Raw genomic sequence first — 22,456 nt, 5'->3', positions numbered from 1 at the left:
TTTCTTGCTAATTACTAGCTGAAAACGTAAGGCAGAAATCTATTGTTAGAGAACTAAGAATTTCAAATTCTTGGGGTTTGGATATTGTTTTGGGAAGTTATTTGGTTTAAATGTCTTAGTTACTCATGGGATTGTTCTCATTAGTAACTTTGGTTTATTATTAAGCTGCTTTTTGGTTAAAGGGTCAGAATGTATAGGTATTGGTCAATCTTTTACTGGCATACCCCTTTTTTTAAGTGTAAATAGGTAATTGTAAAATCCTGACTTGCTAAGGGAAATAATCTTTTGGCTCTGATTATAAATTGTGATTGCAATAAACTGTTTATAATAACTACAACTTATAATAAATAACTATATGATATATATTATAATATATTAACTCTGAATATAATAAATTTCTTTTTCATATTTGTAAAAGTTGTTTTGGGGACCTATAAGAAAGCATCATTGTTAAACTTTTCTATTATCTTGCTTAACATATTTTTCTACTTGCTAAGGCCTTATTCTACTCAGCACAAAAAGGACAGTCTTATTGTTCTGTGTCCTCATTCTTGTATCTTTTTTAATTTATGCCTACATCTGCACTGCTATGAAGACTTTCTGCTTTTTCTGTTTCCCACACCAAGGAAGCATTAGGTGGAACACGACTTATTATTCACAGATGTGGGGAGTTCATACCACACTGATCTCTGGCATTTGTACTGAGCCCTGTAGCTACAAAACCACCAGGGCCCCTCACTCACCCATCTGCAGGGGCTGCACCTTGGGGGGTTTATTTCTTCTGTATTCTGCAGAAGAAATAAAAGGGCTGGAAGTGGAGAAGGGGGAAATGGGAATCTTTGGGGAAAAACCTCAGCACCAGGGGGATGCTGAGGAAGCAGGGAAGGTCTCAAGCTTTTGAGCAGAGACTCCTCACCAGCTCTGTGTTCCTGTCCTGTCCTGCTGGACACTGAGCACAGGGGCTGCAGTGGGGTGTCACAAAGGGCTCCTCTGTGACACAGCCCCTGTCCCCACTGTGACACAGCCCCTGTCCCCACTGTGACACAGCCCCTGTCCCCAGCACAGCTCCCAGCGATTGTTTACATGGAACCTGCCCCAGTGACCCGGGCAGGGAGGCTCTGGGTGTCCCTGAGGGGCATGGGGACAGCTCACTGCTGGGCACACGGGTGCTCCCGAAGGACCTCCAGGCCCCCTTTGCCCTCCTGTCCCCTTGGGATGTCCCTGGTGCCCTCCAGCACGCCCCAGAGCCCTGTGCTCACACACCCCCGTGTGCCCCAGGATGTCCCTGTCAGTGCCCCGCAGAGCCCCGACAACACGACACGGGTGAGATTTGCTCAAGCCTAACAGAAATCCCCGGGGTTGGCACCTCAGCTCTTCTCTGGCTCACACCATCAGAAGAGCTGGTGCAGAAAAGAGGACAAAGGAAATGGAACTTCTTCCACTGAGTTTGCCCTTTCTGGATCTGGTATCTCCCAGCAAGGGAGATTCCCCTCTCGCTGGTTTTCACTCATTTCTGCTCTGGGACCATGATGGTGAACAGCCTCTTACAACCACAGCCCCTTGTCCACTCTGAATGCTCCACTGCTTCCAGCACTGCTCCACTGGGGACCCTTCCTGAGGCCTTCAGGGCACCCCAAGTCCCTCTGCACAAGCACCCCTGGACTGGGGGTTCCTCCTGGGCTCTGCAGTTCCAGTGGTGCTGGTCCCAGTAGCCCGAGGAGCTCTGCCTTGTGCTCTGATAGTGCTGAACAGAAAGTCTGTGCTGAACCTGGAAAACCTCGTCAAGTTTGGTGTCATTTTAAAGTGTGCTAACCATGGAGTTTCTTCGTGTTTCCTGGATTTCTGGGTAGACCTTGTCAGGAAAATCCACAAATGCCAGAGGTTTGTGTTCAAAAAGGAGACAGAGGAGTCCTTCAACTTTATTCGAATAAAGGAGAGAGAGCCCACCAGGGCACAAGCCCGTGGGGTTTTTCATTCTCCAGCTGTCAGAGGGTGCAGCCTCCTTTTATCCTAAACTGCCAGCAGCACGTTGCCCTCTTCCTTTTCCCATTGTCTGAAGGAAGGTACAGCCTTCCTGAGCCACCGACCACAAATTCCCCCTTGAACCTGTCCTTTTACCCCAAAGTTCAGCAGTCCAGGCTGGTGCAGACCCTTGTCTGCTTCTGTCTGGGTCTTCAACTGAACCTGCTGCCCGAAGTCAGTGGAGACATTAAGGTTCCAAAGACCTTAACACCCATAACCTTCAACTGTCAAATTATTTTGTAAAGACATTGATGTAAAGACATTAGCACACATCTTTCCTCTCATTCCTGTGTGGCTGCTGGGGAGCTCCTGGGGCAGTTCCTGGGAAAATCTGCAGGTGGGTTCCCAGATGGGTCCCAGGCAGCTCCCGGGTGGGTTCCTGGTGCCGGAGGGGCAGCAGAGACAAAAAAAGCTGGTTCCAAAGGAGCTTCACTGCTCCTTGTGAAAAACAAAGCTCACTCTTTAGAATTTTTAAAAAGTTTAATAATAGGGTAAAAGAGGGGCAGTATTTCCAGCTCTGGGGGGCATTTGACAAATGGCACTAAAAAAACCTTAAAATCATGTTCTCCATATACTGTTATATTGCTGGGGTTACATCCATATCCATTAGCTTATACACTATTTAAACATTCCCCAGAGCCTTGGATGTTGCAGGGGCTCTTCGTGTTCAGGTTTCCCATCCTGACTCACCTGTGTGACATCCTGAGATCAAGTGAATCAATTTGATTCCTTCCCGTGATTTCATCCTTGGTGTTTCACACTTTTCTGATCACAGGAGTTAACGAGCTCTCCCCCAGTCTCCTCCGGTGCTCTGTCTTGTGTCACTGTTGTCCCTTGGGCAGGGCAGGCAGTGCATGGCCTCACACTCTTCTTCCTACTCACACAAAAGCCTTTGCACAGCTTCTGTTTTGCTAAGGTCTAGAGTACAATCTGCTCATCACACCGTTATTTCTATAAGCAATACACAGACATTATATTTATTACACTACTATTTCTATGAGCAATACAGTTCCTACTAAAACTGATAGATTATATTATATTAACAATCAGTTCAAAAGAGTTACAATTTGTACCATATTTAAATACTTATGATCAATAATAACATGCAAAAGCTAATACATAAATGCAGAACCCAATGTTATTTTTATAAAATAATGTCATTTTTAAAAGGTGGAAGTGGGGAGTGCTGGGCTCTGCGGGTCTGCCCAGCAGCTGTGCAGTCGCAGCCAGAGGAATTTCTATTTCTTTTCCTCTCTGACACCTCCTTCCTATTTCTCTACGTCACATTTCTTGTTCAGTGTGACAAATGAAGCACACTCCTCTGAAAAATTCTAAGCATTTTAATAAAGCATAATGAGAGATAAAACAGAAAGCAAAAGACACAGGTGCCCGCAAAGCCAGTACACACCCACTGCTTCAGTGTGCAGTCTTTTATACCATTGCAGATGTATTATTTCCTCAAGTGACTGAGCAGATTTAGTTTGAGCTGGTTGACCACAATCTTAATTCAGATTTTCTGCAACCTTGCACACTTCAAGAGTTGAACACGTTGGAGGTCTAGGGTGGTCTTCAGATGCCACTTTAAGGGGTTTTGCAATTTCTCCTTTTATGCTCTTTTGCATTCCATTTATACTATTTGGACATATATACTGCAATAATAATTATATCTTAAAATACATCCTTTGCAAGCGCACTTACATCTTGTGAAAGCCTTGCTTCCCCTTTAAAACAGCTCACAAGAATTTACAAATATTATCCTACTTCAAAGCAGTGTGGAATTTACCATATTTATTCACAGGAAAATACTAATTTATAATTAAAGGAAATAAATTACAGTGAAATCCAGCTACTACATGACTGTTTATAACATTCAATTAAACACATCTTCAATAAAATCCAGAGGGTCTGGTGCTGTGGTCTCATTTGCACCCCACTGGGGTAGAGGCGTCTCTCCCTCCTGCCACTGCAGCCCACGGCCAGGGGCCCTTCCCACTGCAATGGTTCTGGGATTCTGTCAGGGACTCACTTTCCTTTTCTTCTTCCCTCTGCTTGGAGCTGGCAATGGGCTGGAAAATGTCCAGCAAACCAACCTTTGCTGTCTGCTTTGTCAGCCTACACAGCTTCAGGACCTTGTCACCTGCCCCTTGGGCACAGCTGCCCTGGGCAGCAGGGCAGAACCGGCACCCTGGGAGCCTTGGGAATTCCCCTCTGGGATCCACGGCACACGCTGGGACGATCTGGAATTTCAGTTTCATGACACAGCACCCCACGTCCCTCCCAAGAGCCCTGAGTTCACTCAAACCCACCGTGCCCCACATTCCCTGGAAGTTCAGCCCATGTCCCCACCCATGTCCATGTGCCCTGATGTCCCCACCCATGCCCGTATCCCCACCATGCCCCCATTCTTGGCCCTCCATGTCCCCACCCGTGTCCATGTCACCCTCATGTCTCCATCCATGTCCATGTCACCATCCATGGCCACGTCCCCTTGAGCTCCTTTTGCATCCAGGTGCCCACAGGGGGCCAGGAAGATGTGGAGACCACCAGCCAGCTGTCTTCCCACCATGGATCACCAGGACCGTGGATCCCCAAGGCTCTGCCCAATGGGGCTCACTGGGAATCATCCAATGGGCTCCTCCAACGGGGGATGGAGTTGAAGCAGTGCACAAAGCTCTTCCCACACTCAGGACACTGTTAGGACCTCTCTCCAGTGTGCATCTGCCGGTGGACAAGCAGCTTGGAGTGCTGGATGAAGCTCTTCCCACATTCTGAGCACGTGTAGGGGCATTCCCCAGTGTGCACTGTCTGCTGCATGATCAGGCCAGAGCTGTCACAGAAGCTGTTCCTGCTCTCCCCACACACACAGGGTGTCATATCCCAGTGCACAAAATCTGGTGGCGTTTGAGGTGGGAGCTCTTTCTGAAGTCTTTCCCACATTCTCCACATTTATAGGGCCGTTCTCCAGTGTGGATCCTTTGGTGGACGATCAGGCTGTAGCTCTGAGTGAAGCTCTTCCCACATTCCCCACACTCATAGGGCCGTTCCCCAGTGTGGATCCTCTGGTGGACAATCAATTTGCAGCTCCTAGTGAAGCTCTTCCCACATTCCCCACACTCATAGGGCCGTTCCCCAGTGTGGATCCTCTGGTGGACAATCAATTTGCAGCTCGTAGTGAAGCCCTTCCCACACTCCCCACACTCATAGGGCCGTTCCCCAGTGTGGATCCTCTTGTGGATGATCAGTCTGGAGCATTGAGTGAAGCTCTTCCCACACTCCCCACACTCATAGGGCCGTTCCCCAGTGTGGACTCTCAGGTGGATCATCAGGCGAGAGGTGTCTCTGAAGCGCTTCCCACATTTCCCACACTCGTAGCGCCGTTCCCCAGTGTGGATCTTCTGGTGCCGGACCAGGCTGGACTTTGCACAGAAACTCTTCCCACATTCCGAGCACTGGTGCAGCTTCTTGCCATTGTGAAGCTGTTCATGCACCACCAGCTCAGAGCTCTGGCCACATCTCTGGCTGCCTTCCTGGCACAGGGTGGGTCCTTCCTCCTCGGAGCACCCTGGCATGGGTTTGGAGCCCCTCCTCGGGCAGGATCTCCGCGGCTTTTCCTCCCCGTTGCATTCCTGTGCCATGGAGCCGCTCAAAACAGCCTCTTCCACGAGGTTCTGCTGAGGAGATTTGTCCTCCCTGGGCTCCTTGTCTGGGGGAGGAAGGACAAGGACAGGATGGGATTTGCCTCCGTGCCAGAGGCAAGGGCAAGGAGATCCCCCCAGTGCATCCCCGGCAGGACGGCGTCGGCAGCGGGGTTGTCCTGCAGCCGGGGCCAAGCTGGGCTGGGAGATGGAGCAGGAGAGAGGGGCAAAGGGGCACTGACTTCCTCCTCACCTGCCTGGGGATCCGCAGGAATCCTCCTCTTCCTCACAGCCTTCTCCTCCTCTACCCAGCCAAAGTCTGGCACTGGGAATTCCTGGTGTGGGAAAGACATTCTGTGAGTGCATTGGCTTTGAAGGTCCTGCTGTCCATCTCCAGAAGTTACCGTCTGTCTGGTGTCCATAAAATCCTCCAAATCAAGAAGGACTCCAAAAACACTGTCCCAGGGCTTCCCTGTTCCCAGTGTCCTTACTCTGGGGTTATGGGGGTCCCTCTTCTCAGAGCTGCTGGGGGCCCGTGGGTCCTGGGGATCCCCCCTCTCCCGGACCCTGCTTTGGCTCACTCAGGGGGTTTTGGGGCTGCCAGGGCTCATCCTGCCCTGATTCTGACTCGGCTCCCAGCTGTCCCAGGGTCCCCTTCCTCAGCATTCCCCCACTCCAGCCACTCAGCGCTTCTTCCCCCACTCCCCGACAACACTTTCACGCTCGGGGGGCCCGGACCTCCCTCATCTCCAGCCTCCACCACCCCTCCAGGCTGCCGGAGGTGCCCCAGCTCTGCCATCGCCCCGCTCCCCCCTCCGGGCCTCCCGCCCTTCATCCCCGCCTCTCCCGGGATCCCCAAAACCAACGTCCCGCCCCGCCGGCACCGCGCGATCGCTGCGTGGGACCCCAAAATCTACCCAGGGGCAGCTACGGCTCAGCTTTGCACTCCTGCAAGATCTGAAAATATCCCCATCTCCTCCCCCAAACCTCCCAGGAACATGCAAAGATATTTGCGGCGCGATTCTGGAATCTCTTAGCTCCCAACGCCATTCCAAAAACCCACCCCCCCAAAAAAAAAAAACAAAACCAAACCCCAAACCTCTCGGGGACCCCCGGACAGATTTGGGGTGAGCTCCCTCTCCCTGGTCACCGGCAATGCTGCGGGGGCCGGAGGTGCGGTGGGCTCTGCGCGCCCCTGGTCGAACTCCGTCGCTCTTTTCCTGTTCCGGCTCCTCCTCCTCCTTTCTCCCTCCTCTTCCTCCTCCTCCTCCTCCACCACCAGCACGACCCCCCTTCCCCCCATTTCCCCGAACCGCGGCCGCTGCAGCACCGGCGTTTGGGTGGGGAGACCCCGCCAGGGATGGGTAGGGGGCTTGGGGACAGTGTGCACCCTTATTATCATTTATTAAAACGCTTAACTGTTTAAGAGGAGTGGGCTTCGTTTCTCTCATTGAACAAGAAGTGTGTGGTAGAGAAATAGGAAAGCGGTGTCAGAGAGAAAAAGCAATGGGAAACACCTCTGGCTTGCAGCTGCCCCCGCAGCGCCCAGCGCTCCCCACTCCCACCCCCCTGTGCCACCCCTGGCAGCCAGGCACCCCCGGGAGCGGAGTTTGGGCTCGGGGGGCAGGGGGACGGCACGGCCGGGTCTGCCCTGGGGGGAGCCCCGAGCCCCCCGCCCATCCCCGGGGGCTCCCGGGGGCTCCCCCCTACCCAACAGCGGCGCTGCGGCGGCCGCGGGGCAGAGCGGGCGGGAAAGGGGGGCCCGGGCTGGGGGCGGAGGAGGGGCGGGAGGAAGAGGAGGGAGAGACGAAGGGGAGGAGCAGCAACACGACGAGCACCGAGAGGAGGGGCAGCGGGAGAGGGTCGGTGTTCCACGGCGAGCCCGCTGAGGCCGCAGCTCCGCTGGGCGCGACCGCATCGCATTGCCCGGCAGCCCGCAGGTGACGGGGAGGGGAAGCTCGCCCCAAATCTATCCCGGGATCCCCGGTACTGTTGGGGGGTTTTGGCTTTTTATTTTTGGGGGGGTGTGGGGTGTGGGAGGGGAAGGAATGTGGGGTTTGGAACTCGCAGATTGCAGCGTGGAGTGTTTGTGGAGGGGTGGTGGAGGCTGGAGATGAGGGGGGTCCGGGCCCCCCGAGCGTGAAAGTGTTGTCGGGGAGTGGGGGAAGAAGCGCTGAGTGGCTGGAGTGGGGGAATGCTGAGGAAGGGGACCCTGGGACAGCTGGGAGCCGAGTCAGAATCAGGGCAGGATGAGCCCCGGCAGCCCCAAAACCCCCTGAGCGAGCCGAAGCAGGGTCCGGGAGAGGGGGGATGCCCAGGACCCACGGGCCCCCCAGCAGCTCTGAGAAGAGGGACCCCCATAACCCCAGAGTAAGGACACTGGAAACAGGGAAGCCCGGGGACAGTGTTTTTGGACTCCTTGATTTTTTGGAGGATTTTATGGACACCAGACATGCGGTGACTTCTGGAGATGATTTGGACAGCAGGACCTTCAAAGCCAATGCATTCACAGAATGTCTTTCCCACAAACCAGGAATTCCCAGTGCCAGACTTTGGCTGGATGGAGGAAGAGAAGGCTGTGAGGAGGAGGAAGTTGTCCCGGGAACCCCAGGCAGGTGAGGAGGAAGTCAGTGCCCCTTTGCCCCTCTCTCCTGCTCCATCTCCCAGCCCAGCCTGGCCCCGGCTGCAGGACAACCCCGCTGCCGACGCCGTCCTGCCGGGGATGCACTGGGGGGATCTCCTTGCCCTTGCCTCTGGCACGGAGGCAAATCCCATCCTGTCCTTGTCCTTCCTCCCCCAGACAAGGAGCCCAGGGAGGACAAATCCCCTCAGCAGAACCTCGTGGAAGAGGCTGTTTTGAGCGGCCCCATGGCACAGGAATGCAACGGGGAGGAAAAGCCGTGGAGATCCCGCCCGAGGAGGGGCTCCAAACCCATGCCAGGGTGCTCCGAGGAGGAAGGACCCACCCTGTGCCAGGAAGGCAGCCAGAGATGTGGCCAGAGCTCTGAGCTGGTGGTGCATGAACAGCTTCACAATGGCAAGAAGCTGCACCAGTGCTCGGAATGTGGGAAGAGTTTCTGTGCAAAGTCCAGCCTGGTCCGGCACCAGAAGATCCACACTGGGGAACGGCGCTGTGAGTGTGGGAAATGTGGGAAGCGCTTCAGAGACACCTCTCGCCTGATGATCCACCTGAGAGTCCACACTGGGGAACGACGCTGTGAGTGTGGGGAATGTGGGAAGAGCTTCACTAGGAGCTGCAAATTGATTGTCCACCAGAGGATCCACACTGGGGAACGGCCCTATGAGTGTGGGGAGTGTGGCAAGAGCTTCACTACGAGCTCCAGCGTGATCGTCCACCAGAGGATCCACACCGGGGAACGGCCCTATGAGTGTGGGGAATGTGGGAAGAGCTTCACTGACAACTCCACTTTATCCAAGCACAGGAGGATCCACACTGTTGAACGGCACTAGAAATGTGGAGAATGTGGGAAAGGCTTCATGAAGAGCTCCCACCTCAAAGGCCACCAGAAGCTGTGCAGTGGGATATGACCCTGTGTGTGTGGGCAGTGCAGGAAGAGCTTCTGTGACAGCTCTGGCCTGATCATGCAGCAGACAGTGCACACTGGGGAATGCCCCTACACGTGCTCAGAATGTGGGAAGAGCTTCATCCAGCACTCCAAGCTGCTTGTCCACCGGCAGATGCACAGCGGAGAGAGGCCCTAACAGTGTCCTGAGTGTGGGAAGAGCTTGTCCCAGAGCTGTGCCGTGACCCATGAGCAGTGGAGGCAGCAGGAAGGGAAGCCCTACAAGTGCCCCGCATGCGGGAAGAGCTTTGTGCACTGCTCCAACTCCATCCCCCGTTGGAGGAGCCCATTGGATGATCCCCAGTGAGCCCCATTGGGCAGAGCCTTGGAGATCCATGGTCCTGGTGATCCATGGTGGGAAGACAGCTGGCTGGTGGTCTCCACATCTTCCTGGGCCCCTGGGGGCACCTGGATACAAAAAGAGCTCAAGGAGACGTGGCCATGGATGGTGACATGGACATGGATGGAGACATGGGGGTGACATGGACACGGTTGGGGACATGGAGGGCCAAGACTGGGGGCATGGTGGGGATACGGGCATGGGTGGGGACATCAGGGCACACGGACATGGGTGGGGACATGGGCTGAACTTCCAGGGAATGTGGGGGATGATGGGTTTGAGTGAACTCAGGGCTCTTGGGAGGGCCGTGGGGTGCTGTGTCATGGACACTGAAATTCCAGATCATCCCAGCGTGTGCCGTGGATCCCAGAGGGGAATTCCCAAGGCTCCCAGGGTGCTGGTTCTGCCCTGCTGCCCAGGGGAGCTGTGCCCAAGGGGCAGGTGACAAGGTCCTGAAGCTGTGTAGGCTGACAAAGCAGACAGCAAAGGTTGGTTTGCTGGACATTTTCCAGCCCATTGCCAGCTCCAAGCAGAGGGAAGAAGAAAAGGAAAGTGAGTCCCTGACAGAATCCCAGAACCATTGCAGTGGGAAGGGCCCCTGGCCGTGGGCTGCAGTGGCAGGAGGGAGAGACGCCTCTACCCCAGTGAGGTGCAAATGAGACCACAGCAGCACAGCCTATGGATTTTATTGCAGATTTATTTTATTGAATAATTGAATAAACAATCTTGTAGTAGTTGGATTTCACTATAATTTATTTGCTTTAATTGCAGAATTGTAATTGCTTGTAAATAAATATGATGCCTTCTAAAGTGCTTTGAAGTAGGAGAAATTTGTAAATTCTTGTGATCAATGTAAAAGGGGAAGAGAGGCTTTCACAAGATGTAAGTGGGCTTGCAAAGGATGTATTTTAAGATACAATTATTATTGCAATATATATGTCCAAGATAGCATAAACGGAGAGCAGAAGAGCATAAAAGGAGAAATAGCAAAACCCCTTAGAGTGGCATCAGGAGACCACCCTGGAGCTCCAAAGTGTTCAACTGCTGAAGTGTGCGAAGTTGCAGAAAATCTGAATTAAGACTGGGGTCAACCAGCTCAAACTAAATTTGCTAAATCACTTGAGGAAATAATACATCTGCAACGGTATAAAAGACTGCAGACTGAAGCAGTGGGTGTGTACTGTCTTTGCCAGGCCCCTGCGTCTTTTGCTTTCTGTTTTATCCCTTATTATCCTTTATTAAAATGCTTAAAAATGCTTCATTTTTAACCCTGAACAAGAAATGTGAGGTAGAGAAATAGAAAAGAGGTGTCAAAGAGGAAAAGAAATAGAAATTCCTCTGGCTGGGACTGCGCAGCTGCCGGGCAGAGCTGCAGCACCCAGTGCTCCCCACTTCCACCTGTTACAAATGACATTATTTTATAAATATAACATTGGCATCTGCATTTATGTATTAGCTTTTGCATGTTGTTATTGATCATAAGTATTTAGAAATGGTACAAATTGTACGTCTTTTTATCTCCTTGATAATACAATGTAATATATCACTTTAAGTAGGAACTGTATTGCTCACAGAAATAGTAGTGTAATAAATATAATGTCTATGTATTGCTTACACAAATAATGCTGTGATGAACGGATTGTACTCTAGACCTTAGCAAAACAGAAGCTGTGCAAAGGCTTTTGTGTGAGTAGATGTAGAGTGTGAGGCCATGCACTGCCTGCCCTGCCCAAGGGATAACAGTGACACAAGACAGAGCACCGGAGGAGACTGGGGGAGAGCTCGTTAACTCCTGTGATCAGAAAAGTGTGAAACACCAAGGATGAAATCACGGGAAGGAATCAAATTAATTCACTTGATCTCAGGATGTCACACCGGTGAGTCAGCATGGGAAACCTGAACATGAAGAGCCTCTGCAACATCCAAGGCTCTGGGGAATGTTTAAACAGTGTATAAGCTAATGGATATAGATGTAACCCCAGCAATATAACAGTATATGGAGAACATGATTTTAAGGGGTTTTTTGTTGCTCTTTGGCCGTTCGTCAAAAGCCCCCAGAGCTGGAAATACTGCCCTTCTTTTACCCTGTTATTAAACTTTTAAAAAATTCTAGAGTGAGCTTTGTTTTTCACAAGGAGCAGTGAAGCCCCTTTGGAACAAGGTTTTTTTGTCTCTGCTGCCCCTTCGGCACCAGGAACCCACCCGGGAGCTGCCTGGGACCCATCTGGGAACCCACCTGCAGATTTTCCCAGGAACTGCCCCAGGAACTCCTCCAGCAGCCACACAGGAATGAGAGGAAAGATGTGTGCTAATGTCTTTACATCAATGTCTTTACAAAATAATTTGACGGGTGAAGGTTATGGGTGTTAAGGTCTTTGGAACCTTAATGTCTCCACTGACTTCGGGCAGCAGGTTCAGTCGAAGAGCCCAGACAGAAGCAGACAAGGGTCTGCACCAGCCTGGACTGCTGAACTTTGGGGTAAAAGGACAGGTTCAAGGAGGAATTTGTGGTGGGTGGCTCAGGAAGGCTGTACCTTCCTTCAGACAATGGGAAAAGGAAGAGGGCAACGTGCTGCTGGCAGTTTAGGATAAAAGGAGGCTGCGTCCTCTGACAGCTGGAGAATGAAAAACCCCACAGGCTTGTGACCTGGTGGACTCTCTCTCCTTTATTCAAATAAAGTTGAAGGACTCCTCTGTGTCCTTTTTGAACACAAACCTCTGGCGTTTGTGGATTTTTCTGACAAGGTCTACCCAGAAATCCAGGAAACACGAAGAAACTCCATGGTTAGCACACTTTAAAATGACACCAAACTTGACGAGGTTTTCCAGGTTCAGCACAGACTTTCTGTTCAGCACCATCAGAGCACAAGTCAGAGCTCCTCGGGCTACTGGGACCAGCACCACTAGAACTGCAGCCCAGGGGGAACCCCCTGTCCAGGGCTGCTTCTGCAGAGGGACTTGGGGTGCCCTGAAGGCCTCAGGAAGGGTCCCCAGTGGAGCAGTGCTGGAAGCAGTGGAGCATTCAGAGTGGAGAAGGGGCTGTGGTTGTAAGAGGCTGTTCACCATCATGGTCCCAGAGCAGAAATGAGTGAAAACCAGCGAGAGGGGAATCTCCCTTGCTGGGAGCTGCCAGATCCAGAAAGGGCAAACTCAGTGGAAGAAGTTCCATTTCCTTTGTCCTCTTTTCTGCACCAGCTCTTCTGACGGTGCGAGGCAGAGAAGAGCTGAGGTGCCAACCCTGGGGATTTCTGTTAAGCTTGAGCAAATCTCACCCGGGTCGTGTTGTCGGGGCTCTGCGGGGCACTGACAGGGACATCCTGGGGCACACGGGGGTGTGTGAGCACAGGGCTCTGGGGCGTGCTGGAGGGCACCAGGGACATCCCAAGGGGACAGGAGGGCAAAGGGGGCCTGGAGGTCCTTCGGGAGCACCCGTGTGCCCAGCAGTGAGCTGTCCCCATGCCCCTCAGGGACACCCAGAGCCTCTGTGCCCAGGCAGTGGTCACTGGGGAGGTTCCACGTAAACAATCACTGGGAGCTGTTGCTGGGGACAGGGGCTGTGTCACAGTGGGGACAGGGGCTGTGTCACAGAGGAGCCCTTTGTGACACCCCACTGCAGCCCCTGTGCTCAGTGTCCAGCAGGACAGGACAGGAAGACAGAGCTGGTGAGGAGTCTCTGCTCAAAAGCTTGAGACCTTCCCTGCTTTCTCAGCATGCCCCTGGTGCTGAAGTTTTTCCCCAAAGATTCCAATTTCCCCCTTCTCCACTTCCAGCCCTTTTGTTTCTTCTGCAGGATACAGAAGAAATAAACCCCCCAAGGTGCAGCCCCTGCAGATGGGTGAGTGAGGGGCCCTGGTGGTTTTGTAGCTACAGGGCTCAGTACAAATGCCAGAGATCAGTGTGGTGTGAACTCCCCACATCTGTGAATAATAAGTCGTGTTCCACCTAATGCTTCCTTGGTGTGGGAAACAGAAAAAGCAGAAAGCTTTCATAGCAGTGCAGATGTAGGCATAAATTTAAAAAGATACAGGAATGAGGACATAGAACAATAAAACTGTCCTTTTTGTGCTGAGTAGAGCAAGGCCTTAGCAAGTAGAAAAATATGTTAAGCAAGATAATAGAAAAGTTTAACAATGACGCTTTCTTATAGGTCCCCAAAACAACTTTTACAAATATGAAAAAGAAATTTATTATATTCAGAGTTAATATAAGTATTATAATATATATCATATAGTTATTGACTATAAGTTATAGTTATTATAAACAGTTTATTGCAATCACAATTTATAATCAGAGCCAAAAGAAGATTATTACCCTTAGCAAGTCAGGATTTTACAATTACCTATTTACACTTAAAAAAAGGGGTAAGCCAGTAAAAGATTGACCAATACCTATACATTCTGACCCTTTAACCAAAAAGCAGCTTAATAATAAACCAAAGTTACTAATGAGAACAATCCCATGAGTAACTAAGACATTTAAACCAAATAACTTCCCAAAACAATATCCAAACCCCAAGAATTTGAAATTCTCAGTTCTCTAACAATAGATTTCTGCCTCACGTTTTCAGCTAGTAATTAGCAAGAAAGCAGTTCCTCAATATACTCCCCATTACTTTGCATATAGAAACTCAAGTTTTTATTATAATTATTCACTGTTGGAGTAATCTTTCCAGAGCTGACCAATATCCACAACAATTACCAACTAATGCCACATCCATTACAATCAGTAATATGCTGACAAATGTCAGCAGTATTAAACATACCACCCTACAAAACAAAGCAGCGATTAATTTTGTTTTACTAACACCTAAACGTGCTTGTAAAGAATTTAAAGAATTATGCTATATAAACCTATCTAACCATTCCAAATCCATCCACAAAAACATACAAAAGCTACTCTCATACAAAACATACAAAACATACAAAACATAGAAAAACAACTCTAATCAAAGAAGACAATGAGTCATAGTTAGACAATTTGTTTGAAAGATAGAACTTTAGACCTTAATCAAAAGAATGTTGTAAAATAAGTTTACATATATATTAGTTATTTAAATAGTAGTATTAGTAGTAGTACCTTATATACTTCGGGGTGTACAACAGATAATAAATAAAACCATCAAAGAAACCTTTATCATCTAAAAAACAAATGTGAGAAATAAAGTTATGAAGAATTCTCAAAATCTTTCCAAAAATCAGTCTTGTACAGTTGCCTACTAACTCCACAGTAGTGTAGACAAATGTTGGAGCCCATGTTTCCATGGATTCTCCACAGAGAGAGAAAAGTACAGGGGTTGAATTAAAGCCTTTAGAGAAATTAGAATATATTAAGCCACGTGTACATAAAGTAGAGGTTTTAGCTTTAATTTTAAGAAAATACACTCCAAGTGCTGTCCTAGGGTGACTTTATGATGCTGGTATCCCCGCTCGTCTTTTCTGTTTGTGCTGTATATTGAGTTCTGTGCCTTTAACGCTGGCTGTGAGAGCAAAGCAGGGAAAGAAGAAGCGCCAAGTTTGTTTTGAGAACAGCTCTCCTCCTGCACATTCCTCTCTCCGGACTGTGTTCATCCGAAGCACAGACCAGTGCCTGTGACAGAGATCCTTTTTCTGCTTTTTAGTTAGTTTTAGCTAGCTAGGGCAGAGAAGTTCCCTGGACTGTTTTTTCTTTTTTTTTTCCTTTTTCTTGGGACTCTTTCAATCTGCTCCTGAATGAAAACCCCAGAGGAGCACCAAGGGCTGCTACCTGCGGCCCAGCGGGCCTGGACCTCCAGAGGGACTGGGACTGATAAAAACTGAGTGAGCTGAGCCACCCACAGCAAGGATTTTCTCAGGTTTACCATCTCTGTTCAGAGGAGTGAGAGGTTTTATTGTTTCATATTATTCATTCTTTATGCTCGTGGGCATTTTATTATAAAATAAATAGGTTTTTTCCACTTTTCTCCAATGAAATTCTTTTCCTGGACCAGCTGGGGCAAGGGGCCTTTTGGGTTTGCTTTCCAGAGGGACCCTATTCAGAGGTTGCCTCCCAAATTTGCCCTAAACCAGGACAATACATTATGTTATTGGTGCCCCGCGTGGGGCTGGAGAGAGTGGAAAAAACTTGTATTGATTATGGATTGCATTTCGATTGTAGTTTGTGTGGGGATAAAACTGTCAGTAGCCATGTTGCTGCTTGAATTCATAATGTCTCTAGGAATGGAGTCCTTCCTGTCTTTCTGTTCCCTAGGCTTTTTTGAGGTTTTAATGCCTCTCTGGTCCCTAGGTTTGTTTTCTCATCTGGAAATAGCTCCAGCGTTGTCTCTAACCCATGGCTTTTACACTAGAGGTGCACAAATTAATATTGCTATTTTGTTAGGCTCCGCAATCATGATTTATAGGAAGTCTATAAAGGTACTGGAGTTTGTGCCAGCTATTTTTGGTTTGTTGTTCCTTTGTCCTACCCTGTGTCCTAGTTCCAGCACCATGTTTTGGGGATTTATTAGTAATTGTACCCAGTTTGTTAGAGAAGGAGTAGGGGCTGAACCTTTGCAGCCTTTCGTTTCCCTCTTCTCTTTTGAATCTGTTACATCACTTCTTGAGAATGTTCAGCGTCACCTGAATGTTAAAGATACCACCTTCCTGGTATTTCATCTGGTGAGCTTCCTCTATATGGTTTGTAGCTTCTCTAGGGTGAGGTCTGAGATTTCCAGAGTGGCTGATGAGACCCCTGACCCAGAAATAGACCCAGAAGTAGACCCAGGCGTGGAAAATCCTGAGTGGTGTGCAGAAAGGGACAGAATGGGCCAAACCTTGAAGGAATTTTCTGATCCCCCAGCCTGGGAATTTTCAAGTGAACAAATTCAGAACCCAGATGAGGTGGGGAAATATCTGGAGGAGTACTGCCATGATGACTCTAAGGAGAAAAAACTCATTGCAATAAGCTGGGCCCTGGCATATGCTTGTGGCACACTGCTAGATACTGTAGGGCAGCAAATAGAGGCGGGGGGCAGGGATACAAATCAACGCCTACCGCAGCCAAAACCCCAGTTATGAAGCCAGCAGCTAAACCAGAACTTGAGCCTGAGTTGGCAGCTAAACCAGACAGTAAGCCTAAGCCCGTGGTAATTGCTCCAGCAAAGAAGCACACACACAAAACCCATCGGCCAGCGGACAACGGCGATCCAGGAGAAGGACCTTCACCAAAATCAGAAGCCAAACAACTGGCACAGGATCAGAAGCCAATATTGATTCCTTCTCCCTGAAGGACCTTCGGGGCCTAAGAAAGGATTACAGGCGACAACCTGAGGAATCTAGAATCAGTTGGTTAGTCCGTCTTTGGGATGCTGCAGGCGAGGCTACAATTCTGGATGGCACTGAAATGAGACATTTGGGATCCCTGTCACTTGATCCAGTTATCAACCAGGGAATGATGAGGGGGCTCATCCTCACAGTCTCTGGGTACTGGTCCTAGGAAGTGGGGCATAAAGATATCTGTGTGCAGATGATCTCTAGATGCAGCAAACCCAGTGGAAGACCATAGAACAAGGGATTCAACTCTTGAGGGAAATGGCAGTGGCAGAGATTGTCTTCTCAGATGACATCAACACTAGAACCCATGTACATGGTGCCATGTGATGTGGAGAAAACTTGTACGACTTGGGCCATGAGAATCCACTTCTGCTTTAGCAGTAATGAAGCAGGATGACACTGAGGAGACCGTGCAGAATATGGTGAAGGAGCTCTGAGCATATGCAGATGTCATGCATGGCCCAACACATGGCAGAATCACAGCTGTGGAAACGCGTCTACAGAAACCAGGAGATAAGATGGAGGAGAACCACAAGAAACTCAGGGAGGAGATTAAAGAGGACCTTCTCCAAATCTCAGCAGTACAGATCAGAAGTTTTTAGAGTCAACTCTGTTTCCATGCAAAAATTTATGGCTTGCAAGGTGAACCAGTGAATATGTACAATAAACACTGCACTGTCTAACGGCAAGCGTGGTTCCCCTCCTACCAGAGCCACCGCTGCCGCTGGCTGATGACAACACAAGAAACTGAGCACCCAACTTGCCACCAGCTACCGGGGACGGTCACCCAGGAGCGCGATCGAGAAGGCCTTTGCTAGCACCCATGCCGCCATCACGCAACCACGCAGATTCTACCACTGGTGGAAAAGAACCTGTGCAGGGGAATGACGCCATGCCTGCACCAAATCACACCGTCCTGCCCTCAGCACCTGCGCCGCTGCCTGCTCGCTCACAGCATTTTGTGGACTGCTTCATCATGCTCTCTGCGCGTGCTTCAAACCCCCGAGCCTACACAGGACTTGGACAATACCAACACTTCAACAAGAGGGCGGAACAGGGCGGGCACACACCAAAAAGAAGCAACTACACAGGACATTAATGAGAGACACCACAGGATTGTAATGCACCAAAGCAGAGACATAAATGATATTGCTTCACAGAACAAATCGGATTCATCAACTGTAATAAATATTGTATATTAATGCGTGTTTTTTGGTGTCTATAAAATGTGAATATATTTTGTGAAACAAAATACACAAGGTGATCAGGCACGAAACCGACTAGTTTCAGGATGGGCAACAGCCAGAGGCTGCCATTCTGGGAAAGACAATACCCTGCTGGGAATCGGGAAGCCCACCATTGACACCAGAATAAAGAATAAATCAAGCCTGGAATCAGTCCTCTGGGGGCGCTGGAACTGTGAAGTACCTGGCCATTGCAGGAGATATGATTAGGAGAACACCTCTCATTCAGAACTTCACCTCCCATTCATACACCGGAGGAACGAACTTAACATTCATCTTTCCGCGGGAAAACCCATTCAGCACACCGGACGGCAGAGATGAATACGAAGAAACCAACCCAAAGACAAAAGAACTGTGGGGAAATCCTCTGCTGCCGGCCAAATAAACTGTATAAAACAGGGACCCCAAAAAGGGCCAATTCGTGAATGAGGGGAATTACGGTGCGATAGAGGCCGTAACTGAGGTTCACCCAGTGTCGATCCCAGGCATCAGCACTGTGCTTCCGATTGCTGGTTTGCCCGAATTTTTGTCCTGTAATTCTTTAATTAATAAAATTTTATTTTATTAATTGGAATTGGCTTGGTATTTATAACATCAACTTCAGACCCACCAGACTTAAATCAGCAAAGAGACTTATCTTCCTCAGATTCGGAACACCCCTCACCTCTGCCTGAATCAAGGCATCCTTCAAGAAGAATTCAGCGTGAGTCGCTGACAGATTGGGCTGTGCTCAGACGTCAAGCACTTAGGGAAGGAGATCTTAAGATGGCTGAGAAACCACTTTTTGTTATGCCAGTTGAGGAGTCAATCCAAGGTGGGAACCAGTGAGCCATGATGATATTAAAGATTTGAGGAAAGCTATTAAAGACAGTGGACTGGGTTTGCCTTATTTCAAGCAATTATTAAAAGGAGTATTTCGAAATGTGGACTAAACACCACATGACTGTCGTTCCATTGCCAATTTAATACTGACCGAGTCATAATACATGTTATGGGAATCAAAATGGAGAAGATTTTTGATTCAGCTACATGAGAGTTATGCGGGTGGTCCTCACACTGCAGTAATGTTGGCAGATATGGCCAGAGATCACCACATGACAGGCCAGAGGATCAACTAGATCTAGACAGAGCTGTGTTAAGGGACATTAAAAATGCTGCTCGCAAAGCTTTGCTACTCACCCAACCAGTTGGGATCCCTGAGGGAACTTATACAGGAGTAAAGCAAGGAGCAGCTGAACCCTATGCAGCATTTATTGTTTGCTTGATGCAAGCTTTGGAGAGACAATGTGAGGACAATGTGGCCCATCCAATCCTCCTTCGTAACCTTGCTTATGCAAATGCGAATGGGGAATGCAAAAAGGTCATCCAAAATCAAGCTGAACCTACTGTGCCTCAAATATTAGAGGCTTGTACAAAATTGAAACCCCCGAACATATAGCTACGATCCAGGCAGAAGCTCTGGGAGAAAAACTTGAAAAAGCTCTCACATTTCAAGCACAAACAAGGGAGGATAAACTTGCTAAAGCCCTTGAAGGCCTCAGCTCAGCACTCCAGCAAAACAAAACATCACAGGACAACAAGAATGACAAGAGACTGTGCTTTTGATGCTGGAAACCTGGACATATATCAAAATACTGTCCCGAGGTTTTCACCGAAAACCACCTTATGGTTGCCCAAGATGGGCAAAGGGAGGCACACCCCATGAGCTGAGCTGTGGTTCTTCCTGCGTGATTGTGGAGAAAACATGAGGAGATGGGACAGAAAATCTACTGCTGCTCTGACACAATGGGTGCATGAACTGAAGGGAGGCAAGACTCAGAGAGGAAGTTCCACCAAAAGGGAAGCAGCTCTAGTTGCCTGTAGCCGAACTGCCAGGTATGATGATGATGACTTATATTAAAGCATTACAGGCTGGGGACACTGTGGCTGGACAGTGTTCAGGCGGAAAGGGACCTGGGGGTGCTGGTCAACAGCCGGTTGGATATGAGCCAGCAATGTGCTTTGGTGGACAAGGCCAATGACATCCTGGCCTGCATTAGGAATTGTGTGACCAGCAGGAGCAGGGAGGTCATTCTTTTCCTGTACTCGGTGCTGGTGAGACCACATCTTGAGTACTGTGTCCAGTTCTGGGCCCCTCAGTTTAGGAAGGGTATTGAGATGCTTGAGCGTGTCCAGAGGAGAGCAACAAGGCTGGTGAGGGGCTTGGAACACAAGCCCTATGAGGAACGCTTGAAGGAGCTGGGGTTGTTTAGCCTGGAGAAGAGGAGGCTTAGAGGTGATCTTATCGCTCTCTACAACTTCCTGAAGGGAGATTGTAGACAGGTGGGGGTCGGTCTCTTCCGCCGGGCAGCAACTGACAGAACAAGGGGACACAGTCTCAAGCTACGTCAGGGAAGGTACAGGTTAGATATTAGGAAAAAATTTTTCACTGAAAGAGTAATAAAGCACTGGAATTGTCTTCCCAGGGAGGTGGTGGAATCACCATCTCTGGATGTGTTTAAAAAAAGACTGGACATGGCACTTAGTGCTATAGTCTAGTTGAGGTGTTAAGGCATAGGTTGGACTTGATGATCTTAGAGGTCTCTTCCAACCTCATTATTCTGTGATTCTGTGACTTGTCTGATCCCCTTGAAGCAACTTCCAAGACATATGCCCAAGGAAAGAAGGATAACCAGGCTTAGAGGGGCCCTGCCTCTAGCCAGGTTAGAGGCTAGGGAAAACCGTGTTTTTTGGACTATGTGGATTCGTTGGCCTGGCACATCTGAACCACAAGAATATGAGGCCTTGGTTGACACTAGTGCAGAGTGCACATTAATCCCATCAAGACATGGTGGGGCAGAATCTGTCTCTATTGCTGTCACAACAGAGGGATCACAGGATTTTACTTTGGTGGAAGCTGATGTGAGCCTGACTGGAAATGAGTGAAAGAAACACCCTATTGTGACTGGCCCAGGGGTCCCATGCATTTTTGTTGGAGTCCAGGGCATCCCTCTGGTCGCCCTGGAGGGTCAAGGACCCGGTCAAAGGGGTCTGCGACCTGGGCAGGGGGCTTTGGAACGTGTACAGGGAGGTCTGGGATCTGTACAGGGGGGTTGTAAGCCTTGGCACAGAGCCCAGGGAGATGCAGGCTTTGACTTCAGTCCATGGGAGAAACTACCTACCCTGCAGGAGGAGTTACAAGTCACCAAAGTGTGAAATAGATAGTAACCAGTTTATCACTGGGGGTGCATGTGTTTTGGGTGTGTGGACTCAAGACGTCAAGATGGAGGAATCAGGGTGTGGTCCTGTCCTCCTTCTTCTTCTTCTGGTCCGACATTTCTGCTGTGAAGGTGGCACGTTTGGATAGGGTCAAAGTAGATATGACCTGTCTAACATAGGTGTTGGGTATTGGTGATTAATTGTAAATAATAGAAACATAATATGTAGTATAAGAGGCCAAGACCCTCCCGGAGGAGGGGAGAGGCTCGTTGCCCCTGCTGCTGCACGGAGCTCCACAGGGGATGAGAAGAGCTTGTGAGATAAGAAATAATAAACAGAGAACGAGACCTCGAACACAAGAAACCTGAAGACTCCGTGTGTTTCTTTGCACCCAGCTCGCGACTCATCAAAGGGCAGAGACGATTTATCACCCTAATCTTGTGGGGTTAAACCCGAGAGTTTGTTTACCTTTGTTCTGGCTTGCTAAGGTTTTTTTTCTATCATGTAATCATCAAGAGTTTGTATCATCATCTTTATATGGCAATCCCCATACCCCCTCCCTGATCCCTTCTCCATCACTTGATGCACTCTTCCCTTCTTCTAGAAGGCTCTAAGAAGGGTGCTGAGTGATAGGCTGGAAAGCAAGAGTCCCTTCCCTAATCTACCCTCAGTGGTTATCCTCATCATCTGTTATGTACCCTGTTCCCTCCCCAGCCTTCCCCCATTGGCTGAGTGGTTTTCCCCCTTGTACCCTCCTCCCTGTAAAAGGGGCTGTTGGCTCCAAGCCTGGAGTCAGACCCTCTCTGCACAGCCTTTGCATAGTCTGTACCCTCTGTGTCTAGGGGCTCTCTGGAGTCACCAATAAAGACCTGGATTGATACCAGTGTGCAGAGTCCTCTTTCAGCCTTTGCTTTTTCCTGACCACAGCCCTCCCATGCACAGGGTAACGCCCGTAGCCGCCCCTCGGCACCCCAGGGCACTGAGGAGTGTCCCCAACTGACTGCTGTGCCTGCTAGCCGGGCTCCCCAATCAGGGTGATCAGAAAGCACAGTCTCAGTCAAACCGGCAACCTTGACATCCACTGTCCTAGAAGACGAGGAGATTCCCAGGCAGGCCACACTCCAAAATCGTGCAGCCATAGACTTCC

At 49.5% G+C, this 22,456-nt stretch overlaps 2 protein-coding genes across 2 annotated transcripts in view; one reads left to right on the top strand and one right to left on the bottom strand.

The window, feature by feature from the left end:
* Positions 1 to 5,770, bottom strand: part of LOC134562162 (zinc finger protein 239-like) — a 31,646-nt gene extending 25,876 nt beyond the window's left edge. The window contains exon 1 of the mRNA XM_063419587.1: positions 4,958 to 5,770. Coding sequence (XP_063275657.1) covers positions 4,958 to 5,657 — 700 coding nt within the window. The 5' untranslated portion in view covers positions 5,658 to 5,770. The remainder of the gene's footprint in view (positions 1 to 4,957) is intronic.
* Positions 5,771 to 7,498: 1,728 nt separating this feature from the next.
* On the top strand, positions 7,499 to 9,735 carry LOC134562095 (zinc finger protein 397-like). The gene is made up of 3 exons (XM_063419553.1): positions 7,499 to 7,597; positions 8,191 to 8,272; positions 8,458 to 9,735. The coding sequence occupies exons 2-3, from the start codon at positions 8,218 to 8,220 to the stop codon at positions 9,126 to 9,128; spliced, it is 726 nt and encodes a 241-aa protein (XP_063275623.1). The 5' UTR covers positions 7,499 to 7,597; positions 8,191 to 8,217; the 3' UTR covers positions 9,129 to 9,735.
* Positions 9,736 to 22,456: the final 12,721 nt, after the last annotated feature.

The sequence above is a fragment of the Prinia subflava genome, chromosome 26, assembly GCF_021018805.1.
Source record: "Prinia subflava isolate CZ2003 ecotype Zambia chromosome 26, Cam_Psub_1.2, whole genome shotgun sequence".
Lineage (NCBI taxonomy): Eukaryota > Metazoa > Chordata > Aves > Passeriformes > Cisticolidae > Prinia > Prinia subflava.
Note: the sequence above shows the minus strand (reverse complement) of the source record. Positions and strands in the feature narration are given on the sequence as shown.

What these genes read in the sequence shown, in the direction of transcription:
- LOC134562095 (XM_063419553.1), top strand. Translation starts at nt 8,218, where the DNA reads ATGGAGGAAGAGAAGGCTGTGAGGAGGAGGAAGTTGTCCCGGGAACCC. An exon ending in GTCCCGGGAACCCCAGGCAG is followed by an intron (nt 8,273 to 8,457) that starts GTGAGGAGGAAG and finishes TTCCTCCCCCAG; the next exon opens with ACAAGGAGCCCAGGGAGGAC.